Raw genomic sequence first — 25,312 nt, 5'->3', positions numbered from 1 at the left:
CACAGACATGAATCTTTATTTACTGTGATAATGATGTGTCCGAAACATTTGAAATTGACATTGCTAAGGAACGTCACACCGTGCCATACATATAATCCTGTTTAGGTTGTATGCAGATATACAATATCTACATGCATTTAAAAATACCCTTGGTATTCGGATGCGGGAAGCTGGGACCTTTCGTTTTGACGTGGATTGTAACACCATCAGAACATTCTTGCATTGTCGACAAGAAAAACGAGGTGCTTGGCACATTATCGGTACACATCTGAAGTGTGTCATTTCTAACATAGGTGTTAGTCGCAGACACCACAACTACAACTATACCAGGACTGGCTGGCTTATCGAGTCTGGACAAAGCGAATCTATGACTGGAGCCCAATGGCAAGACTTGGTCAGTAGTCAGCTATATTGTATCTGTATTAGAACTGGTAGAACGCCTCGCCTCATGCCAGAATCCGTTAAATCTCGGTGGATATTTGCGACCAGTAGTGACATGTGAGAATCCGCTAATTGTGGTTTCATTTATGGAAATCTGCGTTATTTATTTTACTTTTACTCACTAATTGAGCTCACATGCGAAGATATGACTATATATAATACACGGTGGATAGGTTGCATGCAGGGTAAGCAATCTTATAGTATTCGCAGGGTCATGTATGGTAGGATAATGACGGCCGGATTGAGTAACACTGGGGATGTTTAGGGTTGAGCAGAGAAAGAAACCAACATAGTGTCATTCTTAGACACATCAAACCTTCCGTCCACATGGACTATCATTGCATTTTACCACAACCCAACTTTGACTAACTGTGTAAAGTTCGCGATCGGTTGGACCGAACATTCCGGACGATAAATGGATCATCTACATAGAATTTGATATTGATATTTACCAAAAATCTGTTTATCCGGACAATTGTCAATTGGAACGATGCACTGGGACAATGCTGTCCAGATTAACAGGGGTTCACTGGAATGTCCTACTTTTGCATTAGTACGAATATTTCAAAGTGGGTGACAATAGATATGAGGTTCAGATGAACTCATGTTGTAGTCGAATATGTCCCATTGTCATAACGAGCAAACGCTTTTCCCACTATGCTACCCACCTGCGGCTCGAAGACCTACAGCTGTTGGAGACCCGTTAATGAAGTTATCTGACTTACATTTACAACCGAAATTATCTGTCAAAGCAACAATCAATCACAATGGAGATACATCACATATAAATGTTGAAAACTGCTTGATTGTGGTAGTCTGCTGACATTCATGTTGCTACAGTTCATTTGAGCTGTCTATACATAGAAAACAGTAGGGATGTAAAAGAGCAACACTTTTCCCGAGACGGAACTTATCACACGGAATAGTGAGTGGCAACTGAGAAGTGAGTGAGTTTATGCTGTTTTTTAGTCCCCCCTCCCCATGTCCTCGCGAGGGACGCAAGATCGACCTCAAACATTGTACAAAACGAGCCCGGGTCTTTAACGCTTTAACCACTAAGCTACCCCAGCGCCCCACAATGGCCGCAGTTGTTTGAAAATTAATCTCTAAAACAGCCCATAGAGTGATTAAATGCATATTTGTTGGACGGCATTCAGATAATCATTTGATGATATACAAATTACAAAATTAAGCTTGTATACAAAATTAATTGTAATCATTTTGTCCCATACAAAAATATATGTTCTCATGTATCTATTTAGTGTGCGTGATTACATAGATTAAATTCATGAAAGGCAGGCAATTGACAGTTCCTGTTATAAACATGAAATAAGTAAAACCTGCATTGAGAAATTGAATGTATTTTAGCCATAAGATCCCAATCTCCATATATCAAGTCGTGACCTCCAGATTCATTCGATGAGCACGCCTTTATATAACTCACCACGTTCCTTAACTTGAGAGGTCGTCCCGAGATACACATGTATCTTTGTCCTTAATGAGATAAAAAACAGTCGCAAAGGTCAATGTTATTCTCATGTTATCAATGTGTTCAGTTTAGGGAAAATTGTATTTATAACAACATGCAATAGCATCTGTCTATTTAGCTATCACTATATTTCATCAACAACCAGACCTGTTCGCCACGGGTGGAACGAGCATTCATTGAAACAGCCATCTGCATAATGCTACCCCTGCGTCACAGGGCCATATGACACAGTTAAACAAATCAACTCAATTCGAAAGGGTGCACGGGAATCCCTTGATTTCCTTGCACCCTTTCGAGTTGAGTTCAGATATTGTAGTAAACGTCGGTACCTTAAACTACCTTCCAGACCATACATTCCTCTCTCTGAGATACTTTCCGAAAATATCATTTGTTTATGGGAAAGTCATACGTGATCGAACGCCTGGAGGCCGTCATTTTGTCAATGTGACGCAAGAGAGAGTACCTAATCATGGTACACAACACACAGATCTCGTTAGTATTAATCTCCGTATGCATTTAGACGTAATCATACATCTCATTATTTGATGTTATTAATAAGATATTTGACATAGCCGTTGGATTCATCATTTGATTTGTTAAACAACAATTATCAGTACCTTGAGTATATTGTTCTGTAAGCAGGTTTATTCGAAATAAGATAGTTATCGAGGGGAATGTTTCCTTGGTCAACACTGAAGACATGTTCACGAGAAGTGCAGTTAGTCTGGACACCCTGGCGTCTGAAGGATGATATCACGTTGCATCTCACTCGGAGGTGTACCATCCGGATAAGTGGGGTTTAGTTACTGGCGAATCTTGAAAGTAAAGTATTAAAAAGCATTTTGTCAAACGTGGCCCTCTCTGGTCATTACGTCAGGCAAATAATGATTGAAACAATTTAAAGCCATAAGTTATTGTAAAGGAACAAGCGTTATAGTCACCGGGTGCCCCTTAACCAAATATTCTGGCAGTTTAGCAGGACGCTTAAAGCAATTTCTACTAAATATGGTTATTGTCAATGAAAAGCAACCTTTTTTATTCTAATTACTAGTACTCATTTGTAATCAGACCCATATTATCCGAGGATAATGTTAGTATGACAGTTACTGAGTTTGAATGACCTTGTGGTCATGGTCTATGTCTACAGCCTGTGCACATTGTGTGTCATTTTGTGTACTTAGAGTGGATACCAGAGTCCCCTCCCTTACATCAGTATTCGTGAAAAATACATTTTACAAGTTATGTACATTTCTCTATCATAACTGTGAGTCAGTGACGCCCCTTTTAGCAATATTCCAGCAATATCACGGCGGGGGATACCAGAATTTGGCTTCACACATTGTTCCCATGTCGGGAATCCAACCCGGGTCTTCGGCATGACGAGCGAACGCATTCACTAGGCTACCCGACCGCCCCAGTTGGGCAGAAGAGGGCGGATCCATGGGATGCATACTTTCCACTGGTTTACTACAAATAAACCAGATCACAAATCTTGTTTTGAACCGGATGATAGACAAACAGGCATAGTACTTAAAAACTTTTGACAACAGTTCAAGCTGTTCGTATGTTTATATAGGGCACAGATGAGATACACATATAATAAAAGTGAAGAAATTATTGATGAGAACAAGTTAATGATATTGTAATATCCTGAACAAATTTCAAATGTTTTACAAAACATATTCATCAAAGACATTTCGTGGGTCCTTTTTTACAAATATATACAATTGACAGAAGACGAAGGAGAAGAAGACGAAGAAAAAGACGTTTACTTGCATGAAGGCCTCGGTCCCATACACAAACAACTTTTCACACAGTAAGTATACACTAGGTCAGTTCATTACAATCGATTTTCGTTTTTCGTTAGCATATAATAAGTAATGTGATGAATCTTTTTATAAACGTTCATTGTTGGTGCCCACGCATCACATAAGGGTATTTAAGCTAGGATATTTTCTTAAATTTTCCGCCAGATATATTTTCTAAAGGTTTCATAATATGAACAAATAAATATAAAGTGGACGTCGTTCTCTGCACTGTAGATCTAATTGAAAACTGGACTCATTCTTAGTGATCTATTCATAGCCATATATCTCCATCCATTGTTTTTCAATTTAGAAAAACCCGCTTTAAATCTTAAAAGAATATTTTCCGACGTTTCTGTCCGATAGGATCGAGAGATATCTCTCTGGTCGCAATAAACTTGTAAATCCTTTATTTAAACATTAACGTTGACTTGAATAAAGGAGAGAGTGTCCATTCTGACTGAATAATAACAGCAGGCAGTATCTGCTTGAAATGTTTGTCACTAACATTTGTTGGTTTAAACAAATCAACAATGCATTGGCCCAAGTAAAGCTTTGTCACTACGTTAACACTAACTGAGTATCGAGTATTACAAGATACTTATCTATAGCATTTGTGTTATTCGGTATAAATGCTTTCTAATATGAGAAAATTCGAAACCAACAGTGTTAAATAAAGCCTTGATATGTACATGGATGTGATTAGACAGCAGCAACAATAATAAATAAAGGGTTCGGGTGGACATGGAGACGATCGACACTAACAGTGATAAGAATAGGGTTGGCGAGGACATTAGGACAGTCGTCACGAACAGTGTTAATTGAGGGTTGGGGAGGACAGTCGACACCAACAGCGTTAAAGAAAGGGATGGGGTGGACATTAGGACAGTCGACACAAACTGTTAAATAAAGGATTTGTGTGAACACTCGACACCAACAGTGTTAAATAAGGGATTGTGATGGGCAGGAACACGATCGACAATAACAGTGATATGTATGCGGTTTGGGTGGACATGAAGAAAGTTGACACCAACAGGGTTAGGTTGATGTAAAGATGATCGACACCAACAGTGATAAATAAAGGGCTGGTGGACATGAGGACAGTAGACAAAAAAGCGTTAAATAAAGCATTGGAGTGGACAGTCGACACCAACAATGTTACACAAAGGTTTTGGGTGGGCAGTGTTAAATAAAGGGTTCGGCATGAGGACAGTCGACACCAACAGTGTTAAATAAAGGGTTCGGCATGAGGACAGTCGACACCAACAGTGTTAAATAAAGGGTTCGGCATGATGATAGTCGGCACCAACAGTGTTAAATAAAGGGTTCGATATGAGGACAGTCGGCACCAACAGTACTAGTGTTAAATAAAGGGTTCGGCATGAGGACAGTCGGCACCAACAGTGTTAAATAAAGGATTCGGCATGAGGACAGTCGGCACCAACAGTGTTAAATAAAGGGTTCGGCATGAGGACAGTCGGCACCAACAGTGTTAAATAAAGGGTTCGGCATGAGGACAGTCGGCACCAACAGTGTTAAATAAAGGGTTCGGCATGAGGACAGTCGGCACCAACAGTGTTAAATAAAGGGTTCGGCATGAGGACAGTCGGCACCAACAGTGTTAAATAAAGGGTTCGGCATGAGGACAGTCGGCACCAACAGTGTTAAATAAAGGGTTCGGCATGAGGACAGTCGACACCAACAGTGTTAAATAAATGATTGGAGAGGGCATGATGACGATCGACAACAAATCTGTCTATGTAATACTTTTGGTGCACTAAACTCATTTGTGTTTTCCTTGTTACCCAAATAACCCTTAATTGCAGGGTCTGAGTAAGTACTATTATTAACTATTTTGAAAATGTCTTATTTATTTTAAACTCAGACTCAGAAATTATTTTGAATAAACATCCTGACAAAAATTACTCAGTATTGTGATGTAACCCCGAAAATGATAAAAATAAAGGGAATGCCAAATATCTGAGACACGAATCTCATATTAAGATGTAGGATTGCCAGACCAAATGCACCCAGATGATACAAACTACAAAATCTGTATGTTTTGTACCATGGTTGAATGTCTTCATGGGTCATGTCGACAAATGACGCCCGCTAGGCGTTTGTTCACATAATACCATGCTTCTCCCTACACAACTGATATTTTCCGAGAGTCCATGTAAGAGAGAGGCAAATATTATGCCGTTTAATTACTGCGAACGTTACTGTGCATTTTGACGGTAGCGGGACGTATCCTGAGGCACCTTGGACAATCAGACAATGAATAAATTTTAATAGCATTTGTTCGCTTGTTTCTCACTGGACCTGCTCCTGTTTCGAAGAAGAAAATACGAACATAACTCTGGTGCGCATACCGATAGTATGAAAGCGATATCGTGTAGTTTTCAGGGTAGCAGAATACGAACATATCCGCATAGAGTCTATCCTTCATACTCAACGATATAAACTACACCAATTCAGTGTTAAATATCATTTATAAAATCAGTCCATCATATAAGCTCCCTTGATCCTCAGTAAGGTAAGACAAAAAACTGTGTGTGAATGTCACATGCATCGTTAAAAGTCGGGGGCGAGTCGAGATAGTGATATGGAGTACACTCCAAGAACTCCACAGTCGTAGAGAGATAAATGACACAGTATTCAACAAGCTGAGTGCCGTCAACTCTCAGGCCCCTTACGCCAGAACCACTTTTCAAAATTCACAAAGATCCGGTCAAAGTCAGAAAACCTGTTTGATCCAAAGGTTCAGTCATCTCAGCTCATCCTCATAACACCTTGCCGAACTACAAGCACCACTGGGGAAAGAAGGGAATTTCTACATCAGCGTATCCAACACCTTTGTCAACAAACTGAAAGAAGAGTGCAAGACAAGTACATTGGACATTACATCATAATTGCAAGGTTATGAGTCAGCGAGAGACGAATGCTTACACACTGACAGAAACAAAAAAGTCATGATGGATAGATGACCTTACGTCCGTATTTACTGACTAAATTGATTTAAGCTGGTGGCAGCATTATTGAGTGAATGCTGTTACATGTTGCACTGTCCCTGCTATAACATGATAGCGTAAGTAATCTCACCAGTGGCAGACAACATGAACAACAAATTTGCAACATTATCACCGACCTAGACGTTTTGCTGCTACATTGTACTGATCTTTATAACTTTATCGGTATTAGTTATGAATCCAGCTATGGTCACTGTATGGACGCCATGTATTGATATCGTCATTGTGTATTATGTGACGTCACTCGCTAGACACGTCATAGTTGGTTCCGTTCCGAATTCGGTTTACCTGCCAAACTGATAGTCCGATGTGGGATAGACCTAAGCGTCACACAAACAGAGACTTGAACGAAGCTATTTCTTAGCTTTTGAACTCGTAAAGATAAATCAGTTCAATATTGTAGGATTTCACGATAGAATTTATCCAAAGCAACATGTGCTTGTTGTAAGGGACTAATATCAATCACTGGGGGGTTGTCAGGTCCGGATTCGATTATTTTCAAGCTGCGGGATATAGTTGGAATATAGCTAGCTGATACCATGTACCTAACAATCAAACATAACCATGAAAATCCGGGTTAGAATAGATCTTCAGCAACACATCCTTTCTTAAGAGGCGACTAACGAGATCGGAGGGTCAGTCACGCTGACTTGGTTGATGCATGTTATCCCAATTGCTTGGATCGTTGCTCATGATGTCAATCACTGGATTGTCTGGTTTCAGACTCGATTATTTACAGACCGCCGTCATATAGCTGGAATATTGTTGAGTGCGGCGTAAACAATCAAACAAACCTAAATTTGCAACCTTGTCTGCCAACTCGAATGTAGAATGTAACCTGTGTACATTGTGCCTCTTGTCGCCGGATCATGAAAGAGACCCTGACTGCACAGAAAGTGGGACCCCACCTAATGTGTCCTCTTGATGACGTCAAAAGTTGTCGATTTCTGATGAGTTTCTGTTAACATTCCTGTAGACGTTTCTGTTTCTATCTAAACTTCTTTACAAACCTGCTTAATGTCAAAGAGGATGAAACACTACAGAAACAATGTTAATTCACGAATATGTATAAAACGCTTGTTAAATCAGGGAAAAGGTATAATGACTGAAACTTTCGGGGGTTATGTAAATTCCCATACCAGACATATTACCTGAAATTTCCAGTTAGTTTATATATAGTTTGCTAAATAAATTGGTGAGCAAAGGAAAGTCTATACCCATGTTTCATGGTGACTCCAAAAGAATCAAACACGTATTTGATACCGGTATCACAGTTGTGTTTTGAACTTAAAGTTGGGAGTGTTTCCACAACTGTTTTCAGGCTAATAACGTTCTACTTTTGTAATTATTTGGTCAAGTCCAGTTTTCCAGTGTATACTTTCTTTTACCCGGCACTTTATGTATGTAGATCAGAAACAACTTTAGGATAGCATAGTACTTGCATTGAGACTTATAAAAGGTTAATATGATATTATTGTAACTGATCAACACTGGCTTTATTGCACGGCCTGTATATGTAGATGTTGTCACAACGAAAATATTCCTCATTTACATTCAATTTTAGAACATTAGCTGCTCAAATATGTGTGTACGCAAAACTGTCGCACTTCGGCCGAGCTTCGTGAATACAAGCTGTGTAGGTCGGCGATTTCCAGGCGTTATCTTCGCACTGTGGTAATGTTAGGTCTCTTCCATACTTCATTACACTCGTGTTGACGTAACAGTGTTGGAATCTTGATCCGAGGATGCAATCAAGAGGTCATGAAGAACCTGGTTCGGGGGTTAGAGTGCAAATTATCTAAGGGACATAACACGGATGTGCAAGGTTATTAAACTAAAACGTACTCATCGTGGATACAAGCGACACCTTTCAAACTGTCATTTTAATTCACTGTTTCATGTACTTGTGGAAATATTGTTCTAAAGCAACACTCATGACGCATAACAACACATGGCATCACATATACCTGATTCATATTTGTTGAAGATTCTTTATACGGAAAGCATTGTATTGGCTCTTTAGGGAAGGTCATTTTTACCCTTTTCACTGTGTTGTCGTGTGAACAGAAGGCTTGACAGACTTCCTTGTATATCAGGCGATACCACCGCTTTACCTGCCCATAGTACATGTGCGTTCTCGAAAACACTGGTGACAGTAGTGGTCTAGAAAAATATATAAAAATATGTGGTATGTTTGACCCACGTTTCTATGAAGGTAATGATATCGAAGGTTTTACAAAAAAAAATTAACTTTTGAATAGAGCCCATATATATTTCATGTTAAGAAGGATAATTATATTTGTGGAATGTATCTATCTTCATGCCTGGTTTTAGTAGTGGACCTGCAGATATCTTTACTATGACAATGGCCTCGACCACTTTATCTCTGGATTGTCCCGTGCTACTGCTACGCTCGCCAGATTGTATCTCGGGGTGGCTGTCACCTCGTCGTCTGCTAGCTCTGGGGTCCCGGTGTGAGTAGCTTCGTCGGGTGGCTGGCGGGTGTATCGTCGCTTATCCATCGGGACGATGGGTTTCTTTTCCAAATCGTATTGATAACTCACATTTTTCACCACCAGCTTGTCGTAGGTAAGATAGTAATCGTTCTCACTTTCATTCCAGCTTTCCTTTCTACCGTCGTCCTCTCAGTTTTCTCTACGTGATTGGGATTCTACTTGTTCGAGGCTGTTCATCAGAATAATATTTTCTTCTTGAAGCTGACTGTCTGTCCACATATTATCTGTTCAGATTTCAGTGTGTTTAAAGTTTTCAAACTTGTCGAACTTACTGGGTAAAGACCTCATGTCTTTCTGTATATTCTGCAGTATTACACCAACTTGTATAGTGTCTTCGTTTTCATGCTTCGTGTCATACTATGTGTCCCTATCTCTACCTAGACTCCTGACGTGGTGAGAGATAGTCGACTCTGTCGCGTGTGTCGGCTCGCGGATTTTACTCAACATTTCCACTCAAGTGTAGCAAAACTCCAATTATTAGCAACATCTGGAGCTGGCGTGAACATAAACCACCACATATCTTTAATCCGTGCTGCAATTCAGTTCCCGACCCTACCGGCTGGGTATGTAAGCATATACGGGCTCTATAAACTTCAATATGAACTCCTATACCTGCCGTCACGACTTGCTGTCTTATATGTTACGTTTTCATGTGATGATCTACATATGTATTAATTTATGTGATTTCCATAATCCTTTGAGTAACTGATCAACACAGAGGGGGTCCGACAGTCCTACATATCTATAAAATCATGGATACATACCTTACAATAGCATCTTGTTATCCCTTACTGAATAATTGGTACATATTATACCTTGGAAACAATCATCTGATACATCGGAATCGGGTGGTCTGGCTCGCTGACTAGGTTCATGCATGTCATCGATCCCAACTGCGTGGATCGATGCTCATGGTATCAATCACTGAATTGTCTCATGCAGACTCGATTATTTACCGACCAGCGTCATATAGCTGGAATATTGCTGAGAGTGCGTTAAACAACAAACAAACCAAACAGTCTGATATATCATTTTTTGTGACCTGATTTTCCTGAAACATTTAGGGGCTGTCGGGTAGCCTAGTGGTTAAAGCGTTCGCTCGTCACGCCGAAGACCCGGGTTCGATTCCCGACATGGGTACAATGTGTGAAGCCCATTTCTGGTGTCCCCCGCCGTGATATTGCTGTGATATTGCTAAAAGCGGCGTAAAATCGAACTCACTCACTCCTGAAACATTTATTTTCCCCAGTCGTGTCACTGATTCCCCACAAGTGTGCTCTGATGCCCTACTTGTCTGGATTGAGTGTGTGCAGGTATGCAGAACTGTCGAGGGCATAGATACACGTTATAATGTTAACGCACAGTGCACAGTGACCTCAATACAACCAGGAAGTAGATCACTTGTATACGAGGCCACCCTGTCTCTACAGAGAGCGAGACGGCGCAGATCTCAAACAAAGCAAATACCTGAAACAGGTTTGACGAACACTTCATAACGTTTATCAAATGTTGTTAACTCGATGCAGCATCCAAACCAACAATGACAATTTGTGGATTTTACCTTCTGACGCTCCTCACGTTACTTGGATATCGGGTAGGTCACGTTATTCATATCGTGTTAACACCAAATGAAATCATTCAATATAAGAATATATGCATGTATGTCCGATTACCGATTGCCTCTCCTATACATACTATGAAGGATAGACACAAGCTCGTATCCTGAAACTGGTTGAAGTACCTGTGTTAAAACAATATGTTCTGTTTGATTTGCTGACACAGATCCAGCAGTAAAATAACTATTCATTCACCACTGTTGATGATACTTCGACATAAACATGCAGCTCCTATGACATAACTTTCGGGACTAGTTATATTTTGTCACAGTCTGGTAATTCGAATGGGAGCGTTGGTAGCAATGTGCAACTATACACAACGTCGTCTATGCTCCGGACGGGTTATCTACTCCTGATACACCACCCAGTCTTCACTAAATACCAGTAAACACATCATGCATGCATTTCAGAACTCGTTTAAAAATAATAACTTCTGATATACTTGTATTATACTTGAATTTGTCAAGCCCGTGAGTTTTTCAAATAACCTTTGATCTAGTGGAAACACATATTTAAATGAGCATAATTAATTTAAGCATAATGTTTCATTGAATCAATAATAAACAAAGTGTTATTTCACAACACTCATCACGTGTACGTTCGACCTTAATATGTGTTGTAAATGACAGTTGATATGAGAAATGTGGTCCTTTTTCTATATCAACCCTTGCAACACGGTGTCTTGAATCTTTCTTAATCCGTTATTGGTGTTGCTTGACGATATTTTTACCATTCTGACTTTGAAGAAAGCTTGATTCTCATTTGTCAAAACAGAAGTAACATCTAAATTAGGCATTCCACGGGAAAAAATCGTGCGCATAAATACATCGACCTATACAAAGCTTATATATAGCAATTGCTGACGATAACCTATCAGAACTGTATACGTCCGATATCGGAACTTTATCGGATGATTTTGGTGACGCTTTTGGCGTCGTTGACCTTACCGGGACTGCACGTTTTAAGACCCCTTGTTATTTAGCCCATGGGCTTTAAACGTAAAAATATAACGCCATGGGCTTAAATGAAATTGACAAATTACCGGATGTTCTTCAACTGATGAAATAGCACGAATCTATATGGCCAACTTGCACCAACATTTCACCCTAACGGCTGTTGAAGGTTTCCCCAATTACAAGAGACAGTGGATCCCTAACGGTGGTCATATTATGGATACTCCATGTATCATTTGAAACGCTTATGACAGACTATAACTGTGATATTGGTTTGCTGTCAATAAGTGTTATTGACTCATAGTTTTCATGTGGAAAAAGAAAATTGTGTCTTATGTTGAAGTGTTTCCCTCTCGCATTCCATGTGTGAGTATTGTTTCATTATACCTTGGGATATTCATTGTTCCTGTCATGTTTTTGTACCCTATCGTTTTTAAGGCCTGGGCTTAAATCTGGATACAGTGTTACTCAATTAAAAGAGGCAAAATTTGTAATTAAGCCCAGGGCTTCTGTACCCCTGGCTGGTTTTATGATGCGACAACAACACTTAACTTAATTTGCACACAAATGATAGTTTATGAAGCATTAAGAGATCTGTTCGATAATATCATAAATGAAACAAGTTATAAGATAAGAAGGAAACAAACATAAGACAAGTTTTAAAAATATTTATCATGGCAATATGTTGTCAAAAACCCTTTTTCGCATCTCCGTTAACCACCACTTGAACATCCCTTCAATATGTTGCCGGACCAAGAGTTAGTGTAAAGTAAGACAACTTTGATCTTGTGATCTAATCACTGTCAGACTTCGATATGGGGAATTAACTATTTGGAGCTGGCCTTGAAACAAGAGAGGAGAGAGCTGTGATTACCTTGGGCTAATTTAAGCAAGCGTGTTAACATATCATTCAAATTACATTAATACATATGTAATCATGACATAAATAATAATAATCATGATACTAATATCCTAATACAATTTCAAGCTAAGCTAAGTCTGGGAATAAATGTATGTTATATTGGAGTATGTACGGTAAATGCGCAGAGTAAAGATACAAAGGTTACAACATTTACTAGAGGAATAACGGTAATGTCAAATAACGTTGAGAGATAAGGTGAGTAATTATTACATTTTAATAGAGCATGTACGGTATTCAATGCGGGGGGATGTCGAGACTATTTGGGTAACTACGGTAAGGATTTATGTTTATGGGCAACATTAATTTGATGCAGGAAAATTACATATGTAGTGCATATACGGCACACTGCGTGTCTAGATATAGAACATGATATTTACTTCTGTGAGGATAGTAAACATTCATATGCGTAGTTTTAGTAGTATCTTTCCTGACATGATGATTTCGGCCGTAGAAGATATAGCTCAGTTATTAGTGAGAGAATAATAAGTTTCATTAGAGAATAATTTGTTGACCACGTCCATGTATCACGAATGTGATGTTGCTGTTGACGACATGCGTTTCCTATATACATGTATGCGGAACTATAAGATAACACATGATGGCGTGAATACGTAACATGTAATCGTGTCCTTAAACGACAGGTGTTTGAATGTACATTGTCGTGAAATATCAAAGAAGACTATAACTATATGGAAATGGCTACGGCAGTGTAACTCGAAGGCGACCCTGCTAATCCTGCTATTGACTACGTGCGTTTCTCTATATTCTGAGCTAGACGATATCATATAGTTGAGTGAATACGGTAATTGTATACTTAAATGATGCGTGTTTGAATGCACATTGTCACGAAATATAAAAGAAGACAATAACTGTATGGAAATGACTACGGTAAAGAAACTCGTTTGTAGGCTGTGTTGTACCGAATATATCTGAGTAAGGAACGAAACTTTTCACAATATTTTAATATCACACATGATCATAAAACATAAAAATACAGAATTCGTTGTTGTTATAGCTTATATTGAAAGCTCGTACGGGAAGTAAATCGATTCATATAAGATTTGATTGATAGAAACTGGTTAGAACCTACACCGAAACGTCGCTCTTTATTGTAATAAAGAAGTTGTTCATCCATAAATTCTTATCCTTACACTTGCTTGACAACAGTGTTAGAACCTACACCGAAACGTCGCTCTTAATTGTAATAAAGAAGTTGTTCATCCATAAATTCTTATCCTTACTTTCTTTTTATTGCAGAGTACATATAACATTATAAAAGAATTAAAAACAATCGGACAGTAAAATTACATGAATTTGGTAAGTTGAAAAACGTAAGGTACAAGAAAAACAACAACACAATTTGAAGTAATGGACAAGTGTTTGCGTGAAGTGGAACCTGGTGAACATAAAGAGTTACATAATATGCACTCAGGATAGATTGTACGATGAGGGAGTTTTAAGAGTTCTCTAACAATTTGCCCTTGAATACAATGTTAAACCTTTTGCAACAAATTAGGTCTAACTTTTGGAAGTATCCATTGTGGACTATTAAGATGTAGATGATAAATGGTTGCTTAAAGAGTGTGTGCAACTTGCAGGCAGAGAGATAGGAGATAGAGATCTATGTTGGGATGTGGAGATACCGTTTGGTTAGTTTATTGGTGACAAAGGAATCGACCAGTTCAGACTTAGAGTGGAAAGAAGTATCCTGAGATTTGAAGATTTTCAGTAATAGAAGGGGGTTGGATGTGCCAGTCGTTTGCAAAAGACGAGGATGAGAAGTGCTGCCAAAAGAATAGGATAAAGACACAGTAGCCACCTGGTGTAGTGATGACAAAGTCAGAGGGATTAACAGTAGAAGGTGTGTAGGCATTGTAGTTAAAGGTTGAGGGAAAAGCAGATTTTGCAGATGTTGCATGGAACATTTAAAAGGAGTGCTGCTGTTAGAGTGCGCATTTTAAAGAAACATCCAGTTGACAGATTGAGAGGAATGAGAACATGGTACTGATTAGGGCAATAAAGCATGTGTGTTAGGCCAGGATCTGGAGACAGATATTTAACCGTCCAGGAGAGGTTCAGCTGGATTCTAGAAGATGGTCTGATCATGTTTCTTGTAGCAATTCGTTGGAGACTTTAATGGGTATTTTTTATCTTGTGAAAGGATTTTTGAACATTTGAGAGAATGTATATGAAAACCTGGAATTTGAAATTGGGCAGCTTTCAGGAAAATTGTGCCACCTGTGATGGTAGCGAGGGTTGAAGAGTCAAAACAATGCTGAACTTGAGCAATGTTTATAGGATGCAGACGTTCCGTTGTGTTGTGGCAGGTGCCAAAGGCTGCAGGATAATAGGTACTTCCATTGAAGGGTTTCAATAACAGGTGGTGCTAAGGACGCAGAAAGTGCAGCCAGGTACAATACGGCGATGACCCGGACAAGTGAGCGATAGAAAGGGTATTTGGTAGACCAAAACATTAGAAGAATCAACAGTATCGGTGGCGCCAATACTCAGTTGCAAAGTGTACAGAAGTTGATGGTTTAAAAAATACCCTATAATTAAGGTTTTTTTAAGTCAGGGCAGGACGGACAAATAGCAGCAGTAACCAAACGATAGTGGCTCCCCATGACAAAAAGAAATCAAGTCAGAAGGAATGTTGTGGCCACAACATTTCACAGTGTAGCACTCATAGAACACTGGCAAATTTGATTACCTGTAGGGTGTGATCAGAGCTTATCTTCCTTTACAAACGATGACCTGTTGTCAGGAGGAATAGCATGGAAGGTCATGACCCATGCTTTTGCAATATATCTGTCTTTTCATTTCCGCCTGTGACCCGATTGTATTCTACATGTATGGTAATCACTTATGCTTTTGGCACAAAGGTTAGAGGATGGTTCCTTGGTAGGTAGTGGGTAACCTTGACATTAAATTTGGTAATTGGTTAGTCCTGTAATCTTTGTACCTATGAGTATGCGCTTTAAAGCATAAAGTTTATCATCTCGTTGGAACTTGTAGAGGGACTCCGTGGACTATTATCAGGTTGTGCGCCAGGTGGTGTTATTGGTTCTTGTGTGGAAGTGTGCTGCGTTAGTGTAGGATTGTCGGGCTGAGAGGATATTGACTGAGTGGATATTAATAGATGCTGAGCTGTTTATGCTAGTTGTCTACGGGCGGTTTTAGGTGTATAGGTTTAAGCCTGTCGGTATGAATGAAGGATTTATGTTCTTTGTTTGTGCTAGTGTTCAGTACTTCTGGAAGGTCCTCTCCATTTCTTTGACAGTTTAGGGTAAAGTCCGGTTTTGATTGTTGGATCAGTCATTAGAACATGTTTGCCAACATTAACATTGTGCATACTATTTCGCCTTTAATACTGAGGCATTATCCAATAATGTTTAAGGCATATTGCGTCGTGGGATCCCCCGGTTATATGTCTTTAATGTACAAAACCAATATTCCAATTCTATATTTCGACATCCACGATCATATCCCTATTCTATGTCCATGTTCAACAATGTATTTGCAGTCTAGATTTTAATGCGGTACCGTAGCGTACATGTAGCTTCGTCCAAGAGTTAACACAAGCAGTATTTATTTCACACGAAGGTCAGTTATTTCCATACAATTATTATCTTCTTCTGTATTTCACTACTTTGTACATTCAAACACGCAATGTTTAAGTATAATTACAGTATTCACTCAATTATATGTTATCGTACAGTTCCGCAATTTTTTGGAAACGCATGTAATCAATGCATGTGGCAACATCGCCTTCGTGAAACATTAGCGTAGTTACCAATCACTACTAAAACTTACTATTCTCGCACTGAGAACCTAGCCATATCTTCTACCGTCTACCTTGGTATTTTACCTACCGTATTTGCCGAAATTATGACTCCGCTACATTACCGTAGTCGCCAAAACAATCACGAATGAAACTCACTATTGGCTAGCTAAAACTGAGCTTTATCTTCTACCGTGCACCTTCGTTTACTTACCGTATTTGCCGAAATTATTATGTCATGAAAGATATAACTAAAACGTCGCATAAGAATGTTTTCCATCTTTACCGAAGTAAATGTCATGTTCCTCCTTGAAACACGCAGTTTATCGTATGTGCCCTACATACGCATTTTTCATTTATCAAATGAATGGTAACGATAGTCCTAAATCCTTACCGTAGATACCCAAATAAGGCGCGACATCCCCACATAGAATTTTCATGTAGGTTGAACCGGACATTCTCTATATAAATCAATTTATCAGTACACTAAGGCTAGTTTTCGAGACCGTCATTGGCCAAGAGAAGAAAGAATGTGTCGACATGGATGCATCATGCTTTATCTATAGTTACGAAATTTAAGGCTCAAGTAAATGCGTTTGCTTGGAGAATGCCGCCGCGTTTGACTAGAGTTCCACTATGCACAGCGGCTTGCAGATATAAGGATTTCAATGTTTGTGATAATTTGCGAAAATTATAAAACAGTCCCAAGAAATGTTAAACGTCAATGCCAGAGAATATCAACCAGTCTCGATTATCAGACGAAACAGATTCTATTCGGGGTAAAAAGGCAAAAGGAAAAATAGCGTTGAGAACATATGAATTGATCACTCTAAATAATGTCTTTCGTGTGCTTGAAAATATTGACATCACCGGTAATTCTTTCCGTGTCGACAACGACGATATTAGGTGCGACCTTGTTGCTTGTACACAGTGAGGTTACAAATAAAACACACTGCTGCGATCTTCATGATTCAAACAGACGAAACCAAACATAAACTCAACTGTGCCGTTGCTTCCTTGAAATTGTAGCTCTCCAAATTAAACCAGAAAACACCGCTCTCTTCTTGATACCACGCACAGGTACATGTACTTGGTCACAACAACAAAAACAAGAAACACTGTTGAAAGACCACGTTTCTTATAGACAGCATAGTTCAGGCCAAGCAATGAATTATACTAGTATGCAAAAATAAGTAGAGGATATTTTGTCTAAGGTGGGCAGATTTGTGTAAATTGTATAAACACACAACCAAGGTGGTATTTACAAATTAATTAGCTCTTACTATTGAATATAATTGGTTGTTGGTAAGAATGAAGTATGAATTAATTTTCTACCGCCGTTATTAAAATGTCTTATATGTCGCTCATACCAGCATCTTTATCATAATCATCATATTTCTATCAAGTTAGTCAGAACTAAATTCTAGTTCAAAATATTAAAGGGAAAAGGGGGTAAAGATATTTATGCATGTGCCTGTATCATTCTTGTAAAGAAAAAATGCTCTGGTATCAAACATTATAGCTACCTTTTCCACGGCAGAGTGGACGGTGGGGTAGCCTAGTGGCTAAGGCGTTCGGTCGGCACGCCTACGGCCCGGGTTCGATTCCCCGTATGGGTACAATGTTTGAAGCCCTTTTCTGGTGTCTCCCGCTGCGATATTGCTGAAATAGTGCTAAAAGCGGCTTAAAAGCACGTAGATGGAGGGCACATCCTCACATTTCGTTGCCAAAAACCTCTCCGTTGGTTAAGATTTATTGGCCGGATGATAGAAAAACAGAAAAAACTATTAGGTTTCTTTATTCTGCGGTGGTGCATGGATACGTTTCCCGAATTTATTCATGAACCAATTCTTATGCAAAGTAGAAGACAAATCTCTATAATTTCTATTATTTTCTAAATAATTGAATCTATAACAATAATTAGCACTCCCACTACACTGGTGAGCGCATATCCTATTATCACCACAGGGTTATTTATCGACGTCGACCACCCACACACCCAATAAGTTGAATTTATATAGCTTTTTTCACATAATGCCATATAACATATTTAGATATGATGACATTGTGCCGATAAACCTAATACATGTAAGCGTAACAAACGAAATTGTTAAAAAGAAACACCTAGAGCTTTTGTCTGCTTTTCTCTCTATCTCATTTATCTTCCCTATATACGTAATACTTACTTTTGTATCAAATGAATTTTGCGTTAAAACTCACTGATCAATTCCAAGTGGTATGACAAACTTGTATAATTAAATTGAGAAGCGTCACAAGCTTTAAGTATGCCTGCTCTTCCTAATAAGAAAGATATTGATCTTTAATATACTCTTTAAAAAAAGAAACGCATTACGGATATTTTGGGCCATAAAAGCAAAATTAGCGGACCAAGAGGTACTAAATGAAGAAGTTTTAATGTGTTGTAGTGTCTGTGGCAAATTTCCCGGATCAAAATGATCACAACAAGGACATGCAAACCATTAGTCGGGAAAGACATACAATTCGGAAAACGCACCCAGGGCATTAACAAAAGTACCATGGAGCTGCACGCACTGTAAGTGCAGCAGCACTATGAACGGTATTAAAGTGCAGGTTTTTTTATTGCCTGGCATCTGAGTCAATCTAACAGTGACAGTTCAACAACATGCCAAGATAAACAGAAGTGTAAAGAAATAACAACTTAGGCCGCTTGAAGGCAGGGGAATCCCGATCAGCTGTAGCCAGGGTTTTCAATGTAGCGCCCACCTCCATCACAAGGCTATGGGATCGGTTTCAATAGCATGGGGCAACACGTGATCCACCAAGGTCCAGACAACCAAGAGTAACCACCGCTATATCCGACTGCGCCACCTACGTGAAAGGACGATCACAGCCACTTCAAGCGCACCCCAAATACACGGACTGCGCAGAATCTCCGACCGGACCGTACGAACCCGCAGCAGGTCTACGAGCAAGACGTCCTGTTCGACGCGACATAATGAGTCGACAACATCGTCAACAACGACTGCATTGGTGTCGTAAACACAAGGTGTGGCCCCAACTTCGATGGAGAGATGTCTGGTTCAGCGACGAATCAAGATTTCTCCTCCTTCGAGGGGATGGACGAGCACGGGTCTACAGACGTCGGGGAGAACCGGAAACTGCGTACAGGAAGTGGACAGGTTCGGTAGGGGTAGCGTTTGATGTTTATCTTTCATCGCGGGCAATCGAACTGCTCAACGCTACATCAACGAAATTCTCCTACCACACGTCCTCCCATTTGCAGCCATCGGCAACGGTGTATTCCAACAGGACAACGCTCGACCGCATACATCACAGATCACAGAGCCTGTCTACACACAACAACGTTGATGTTCTTCCCTGGCCATCCAGCTCTCCGGATTTGAACCCGATAGAGCACCTGTGGGATGAATTTGATAGACGGCTACGACGACGTCAACCATGACCCTAGACGTTGCAGCAGTTGGCTTTTGCGTTGCAGGCCGAGAGGGCTACCATTTCCCAGGATGTGATTTGCATACTCGTCTCTTCCATGGGCAGGAGATGTCAGACCGCTATCGATTCCAATGGGGAACATACGCGTTATTGAAGGTAGCTGATCTTCACCTTGGCCTATTCCTATGTACCGATAACTGAGATAACTACAATCACCAAGTGTTCTCTCCACAATATTTTGGTTTATACCTTGTACGGCTCTTCGTATAAATATGTTTTCCTTTCTCACAAACATCTGGCTTTGCGTTTTTATTGTTTTTTTACGTGTATATATTGCTAGTTGAATATAGTTGAGGAACGTCACAGTCAAGGAACATTTTGGCCTTGCATTCAATCCAATTCTCACTAGTCAGTATTTCAATGATTGTTTCCTCACAGTAATGGCATAAAATTAATACAAATATATTTCTAAGTAGGATGTGGTTCATCGCAGAATGGATGATCGAGAAATCAAAATGCATCACACACACTCTGTCTCCTGTTGGATGACTGCAATTGAAATTTCAATGTTGGTTTAAGATACCAACAAGTTTCACACACCAAAGTCATATATCATAAGAGATAACATATTCTGTAATAGGTACAAAAGCAACCAACTCTCGTACATAATAAAGCGCATGTTCAAACAACAAAGATAAATAATATTATATACATTATACCATAAAGGTGATCTTTACGTCTTCCGAGGAGAATCAGCGAGAAAAGAATATGAATATCGATCAAAAAGACAGAACGTCAAAATTTCAAATTAGAAATGTTGTAACATCCCTGATACTGTTACAGTTATCATTTAGAGTAGCTTATCTGTGAAGATGTGTATTCACCAGTTTAGTATCATGTGTGCATTGTTTATATTATATATTCTCATAATAATGACTATTAAGAAAATATTTTATTGTCAGCCATTCCTATTTAAGATGTATTGTATCTTTGATTAAAGGCTAAAGATAACACTTTCTGAATATATTATAGACGCATATATATTATATGAAATGCTCCATCACAAACTGCGCATGTTCAAACAAGGAACTTTGTCAGACTCCTAGAATGATTGGGTATTTTCCCTTCATTTTCAGCTGAGCAGTGTTGCCAGTATGACACCAACGCCACTTCGTGAGTATTTATCTTATAAAACTAGTCTGCGTTATTTTCTACTAATAGTGTAATTGAACAAAGATGGCCTAGGTTTGAATTTAAACAATTTAACTGTGAGTATTGGTATAAAAAATAATTTTCATATACCCTTAACAGACTGCTCCGTTTGTAATCAGTCTCACACTCTCTGCGTCAGTTATGTAGTAGGTATATAATTCATATGTACTAATATTCATATATATATTGTAAATAATCTGGTGTAGGTACTTAATGAATATTTGCACACCTGCTGTTGAACTATATCTGAACATCCCATTGAACCTTCATCATCTGGTGAAACCATAGTGTGGGCTTGTGTCTACAGTGAATCTGATTCAAGGTGGCATCCGTTTACGACTGTTCTATTAACTATTCGTATTAATGTACTTCCGCGGTGTATACATCCTAGAGCAGACATCAGCAACGTTCATGTATATGCAATCATTCTGACAAATGTTACAAGGCAGATGTACGTTGTTGGCTATCATTAGTCTTGTTTGAAAGGGTAACACAATAAGGCAGTAGGAATAACCATAGTGTACTCGTACATATAGTGTACAGGCCGAATGATGTATTTGAAATGTTGTTTATACAGTAACTAATATGTAATAAGACGAGGTTGAGGTTAGTGCATCACTCAGGAAGATTTCGCTTCAGATATGATGCCACGCATAATAGTCACTAATAATTCGATGAGTTTTAGTGAGATTAAAACGAGACTAGGTTTAGCATAATAATGGTTCGTGCCATTCCAGAGACAATCAAACCTTTTTTATACAGGTTTTGTCAGATCCAAAACATTGCAGATTGTATTGTGTACACGTGCTCAATTTCAGAATCACAATATGGAGCTACCTGTGCTGAAACAACTCAGTGTTTAACCAGTGATGCAGTTTGCAATGCATCCAACATTTGTGCATGTAATGACACTCACTACTACGACATGGACACCAACACCTGCACTGAGAGTAACGTGTATTTTCCTGTGTAGCCTCTAAGTAGACTTGAATTCACAGTAGACTAGTAAGGACGTAGACACGTTGCTTCATAACGTTAGGATATGTGATGTCTCTTTCGGAATAGAATCACATCGAAAACTGGTTTCTAATGGCTCCATTTGTACCTTTCACGAAATTGTTTGGTTCCTACCTCATGCTATGAGATGTGGTCGCCTTCAATAACATTGGAAAGTAGAATCTATTTTCTAAAATAGTTATTAATGAAATAATTTTACGCGGGTAATACCTGGTACTTAATCCACTGTCCAACACTGTATCTTGTGTTAAAAAAAGTGTCATGGTAAGGAACCGTTCTCTTTGTTTTTATTATGTCGTCAAAGTTGACAACCTTAATATGTCCATGTCATTGCTCGAGTGAGTAAACTTAGTAGATTTTCAATTTCCGATTCCTGAATACTAGTATCCTTTAATTGAAGAGTCCGTTTAAATCTTACACATAAGTTAATTTTCGTGTTATTCCTACGATTCCAATTGTACTTATTTATTTCAATTCAATATCAACCTCAATTACTCAACATGATATCCGTTTGCTGATGGTTGTTGCTTCTATATCATTAGTATTCTTTTCATTTCGATAAGATTTTGTCATCTGACACTTTGTCTGGCTTTTTGTGAGAGTCTGACACTAACAATTACACTTGCGCTTATCGAAACATGTGTTTCAGACTTGTACAATGTTTAGCATAGAAGTAGATTAGGTTACAACTGCAATATAGTTCCTGTTAATTGCTTGTCTTTCTTATCCTGTTCACCAAATACTTCCACAAAGAGTGAAACTTATAAGTGGAGGCATTATACAGTTACAACGAGGTAGAAAACATTTCTCAACTTGGAGCGACAGGATCCATATACACGAGAGTAATTGCTACTTAATCATCTGACATCAGCCTTGAATGGAATCTTCCTCTTTGAGTGTGGTGTGGTCGACTTTGATGACGGTAGAAGAGTTGTACACGAGATCAACTGGCAGAACCTGTCGTTGTGTGGAATCTTCGTCTATACACACGATGTGGTAAAATAGATGTCATCTCGTTCTCACGCACTTGGGTACTAACAGCATTCAGATTCGGAATAGCATTTCAATGCGGTGCTAACAGAATATTCACCTTTTGAATGCTTACTAAGAATGACCATTAAATAGTGCTTAGTGATTTCAATTTTGTGTCAATCTCAATTGTTTTAAGTTGTGATCCAATTGTTTATGATTATTGCAGTGACACCGTTATAATTTATTTCATAGAATGTGAATATTGTTTGACCCTCGGCCAGGTTCTTCATGAAGAGGTATATTTCAAGTCTTTTTCATCCCGCATTAAGCTAACATACTGTAAAGTAACTGATATCCGAAGCAGCACTCACTCAATTGTTTGCCACCCAAGAATGGTTTCGTTTTGACTGATATGATCTATTTATTTGATATGATTGTCTTGATCGACTGGCTGTTCTATTTTGATATGCATTGATCCCCTACGATAAAATAATTGCTCTTCAACAATATCTGCAACTCAAGCTATTGTCAGTTTCCATATAATGATTGTGCATATAAAGTGCAAGTCATTAAGAATATGCATCACATGATAACAATCATCTTTTGTAAATAAGTTATTACATACAGTGAAACCTTGATTGTCAGTACTATTCGAATATAATGAAATATAACAGACATGATAGAAGAAACAAAACTTGGGTACCACTCATTCTTTGGCCTGAAATGTTGTTAATCAAGACGAATTCACTGGAAACCACAGTGAAGTTGATAGAATAGTGGTTCTGCACCAGAAATAAGGAAGGGTCCGGAGGAGGAGACAGGATAGCACTATCTAAGTTACACATTGACCATGTTTCGTTTATCTTAACACTGTCTGAGGTATATTTATATATTTCTATGTCGTAATAAAAAAAACCTTTATCAGATATAATACTTGGCGAAAGTCAGGAATACTATCTCTTCAACGGCCAGTGTTTATATATGTTTTCAAAATAATCCAAAGGTGGTTTTCGGGAATGCGTATTAACGAAGTTTCACTGTGACTCCCCGAATATCAAATAATCGATTCCTTTAAAATTGGATTTGACCAAAAAATCACAAACGTTATAAAAAAAGTTGCGTGTTACGTTACGTTACATTATTTGATAGTGATTCATAAACGCACGTTCATGATACAGTTGAAATCGTGTGAATAAATCACCATGAGATTATGTTTTAAGGGTTTGCTAAAAGCGAGGTGCATGAAGATATGGTCGGAATCGAGTTAAAGTCGAGATTCCTTATGACAAGGGAAACTGTTTTGTCGCTTTTATGTGTGCAATGTAATCAGAGTTAATTAACTTTCTACTTAAAACACGTGTAGTCCATGACTATGGATTAAAGCAAAATAAGAAATCTGTGGTACCTTGTGATATTTTAGGTATATGTTGTTTTGTCAGAAACACATTATTATTCAGATTGCTTTGTATATTTGAATTTGGAGTTATTTGTATTAATTTTCGGCGATTGTAATGCAAATCTCGAGTTTAACCCTTTTCAGACACAACATCGCGTATTATACTCTTACGCAAATTAAATACACCAAAGAATATGTAAAAACAATCGAACATATTCATAATATTGGACATATATTTACTCATTATTGTGTGGTTAGTTGTCGTCATTTCACCTCCGAATTATACAATAAAAGATGCTAAAATAATCCTTTTCCATGGAAAATATAAATTGTCACGTTGTTGATATAGTTCTTTTTATTCTTTTGCAAATAAAGTGAACAGTTAAATATCCCGTGATAACAATATTTTTTAAAAATAACAATAAATACATTATGTCATCCACAAGCGAGAGGAGTCATTCCTAAATCTTTTGGGACATAACATACGCGCCCTTGATGAATTTTGAGGCATCAGTCTACTGTCAATCAGACGACCTATTTTTAAAAAATCCTTCTTCATATGTGTGGATATATATTATATAATACTATTATCTATTTGATAAACGTGTTATGTTCAGTTTTACATATAAAATCAAATCAAATTGGTGTTCATTAACAATATTGAATATAACACTTAGAAGTAAATATTTTGCAGTTACATTTACGTTTCATCTTTTGTATTGTACATA

General features: G+C 38.5%; 1 protein-coding gene across 1 annotated transcript in view; it reads left to right on the top strand.

Moving 5' to 3' along the window:
- Positions 1 to 10,658: 10,658 nt before the first annotated feature.
- LOC124113287 overlaps positions 10,659 to 25,312 on the top strand; it is a 69,020-nt gene continuing 54,366 nt past the window's right edge. Inside the window, exons 1-2 of the mRNA XM_048383902.1 lie at positions 10,659 to 10,874; positions 21,124 to 21,160. Coding sequence (XP_048239859.1) covers positions 10,821 to 10,874; positions 21,124 to 21,160 — 91 coding nt within the window. The 5' untranslated portion in view covers positions 10,659 to 10,820. The remainder of the gene's footprint in view (positions 10,875 to 21,123; positions 21,161 to 25,312) is intronic.

Source organism: Haliotis rufescens, unplaced genomic scaffold, assembly GCF_023055435.1.
Source record: "Haliotis rufescens isolate VD_foot unplaced genomic scaffold, xgHalRufe1.0.p SCAF_5, whole genome shotgun sequence".
NCBI lineage: Eukaryota > Metazoa > Mollusca > Gastropoda > Lepetellida > Haliotidae > Haliotis > Haliotis rufescens.
Note: the sequence above shows the minus strand (reverse complement) of the source record. Positions and strands in the feature narration are given on the sequence as shown.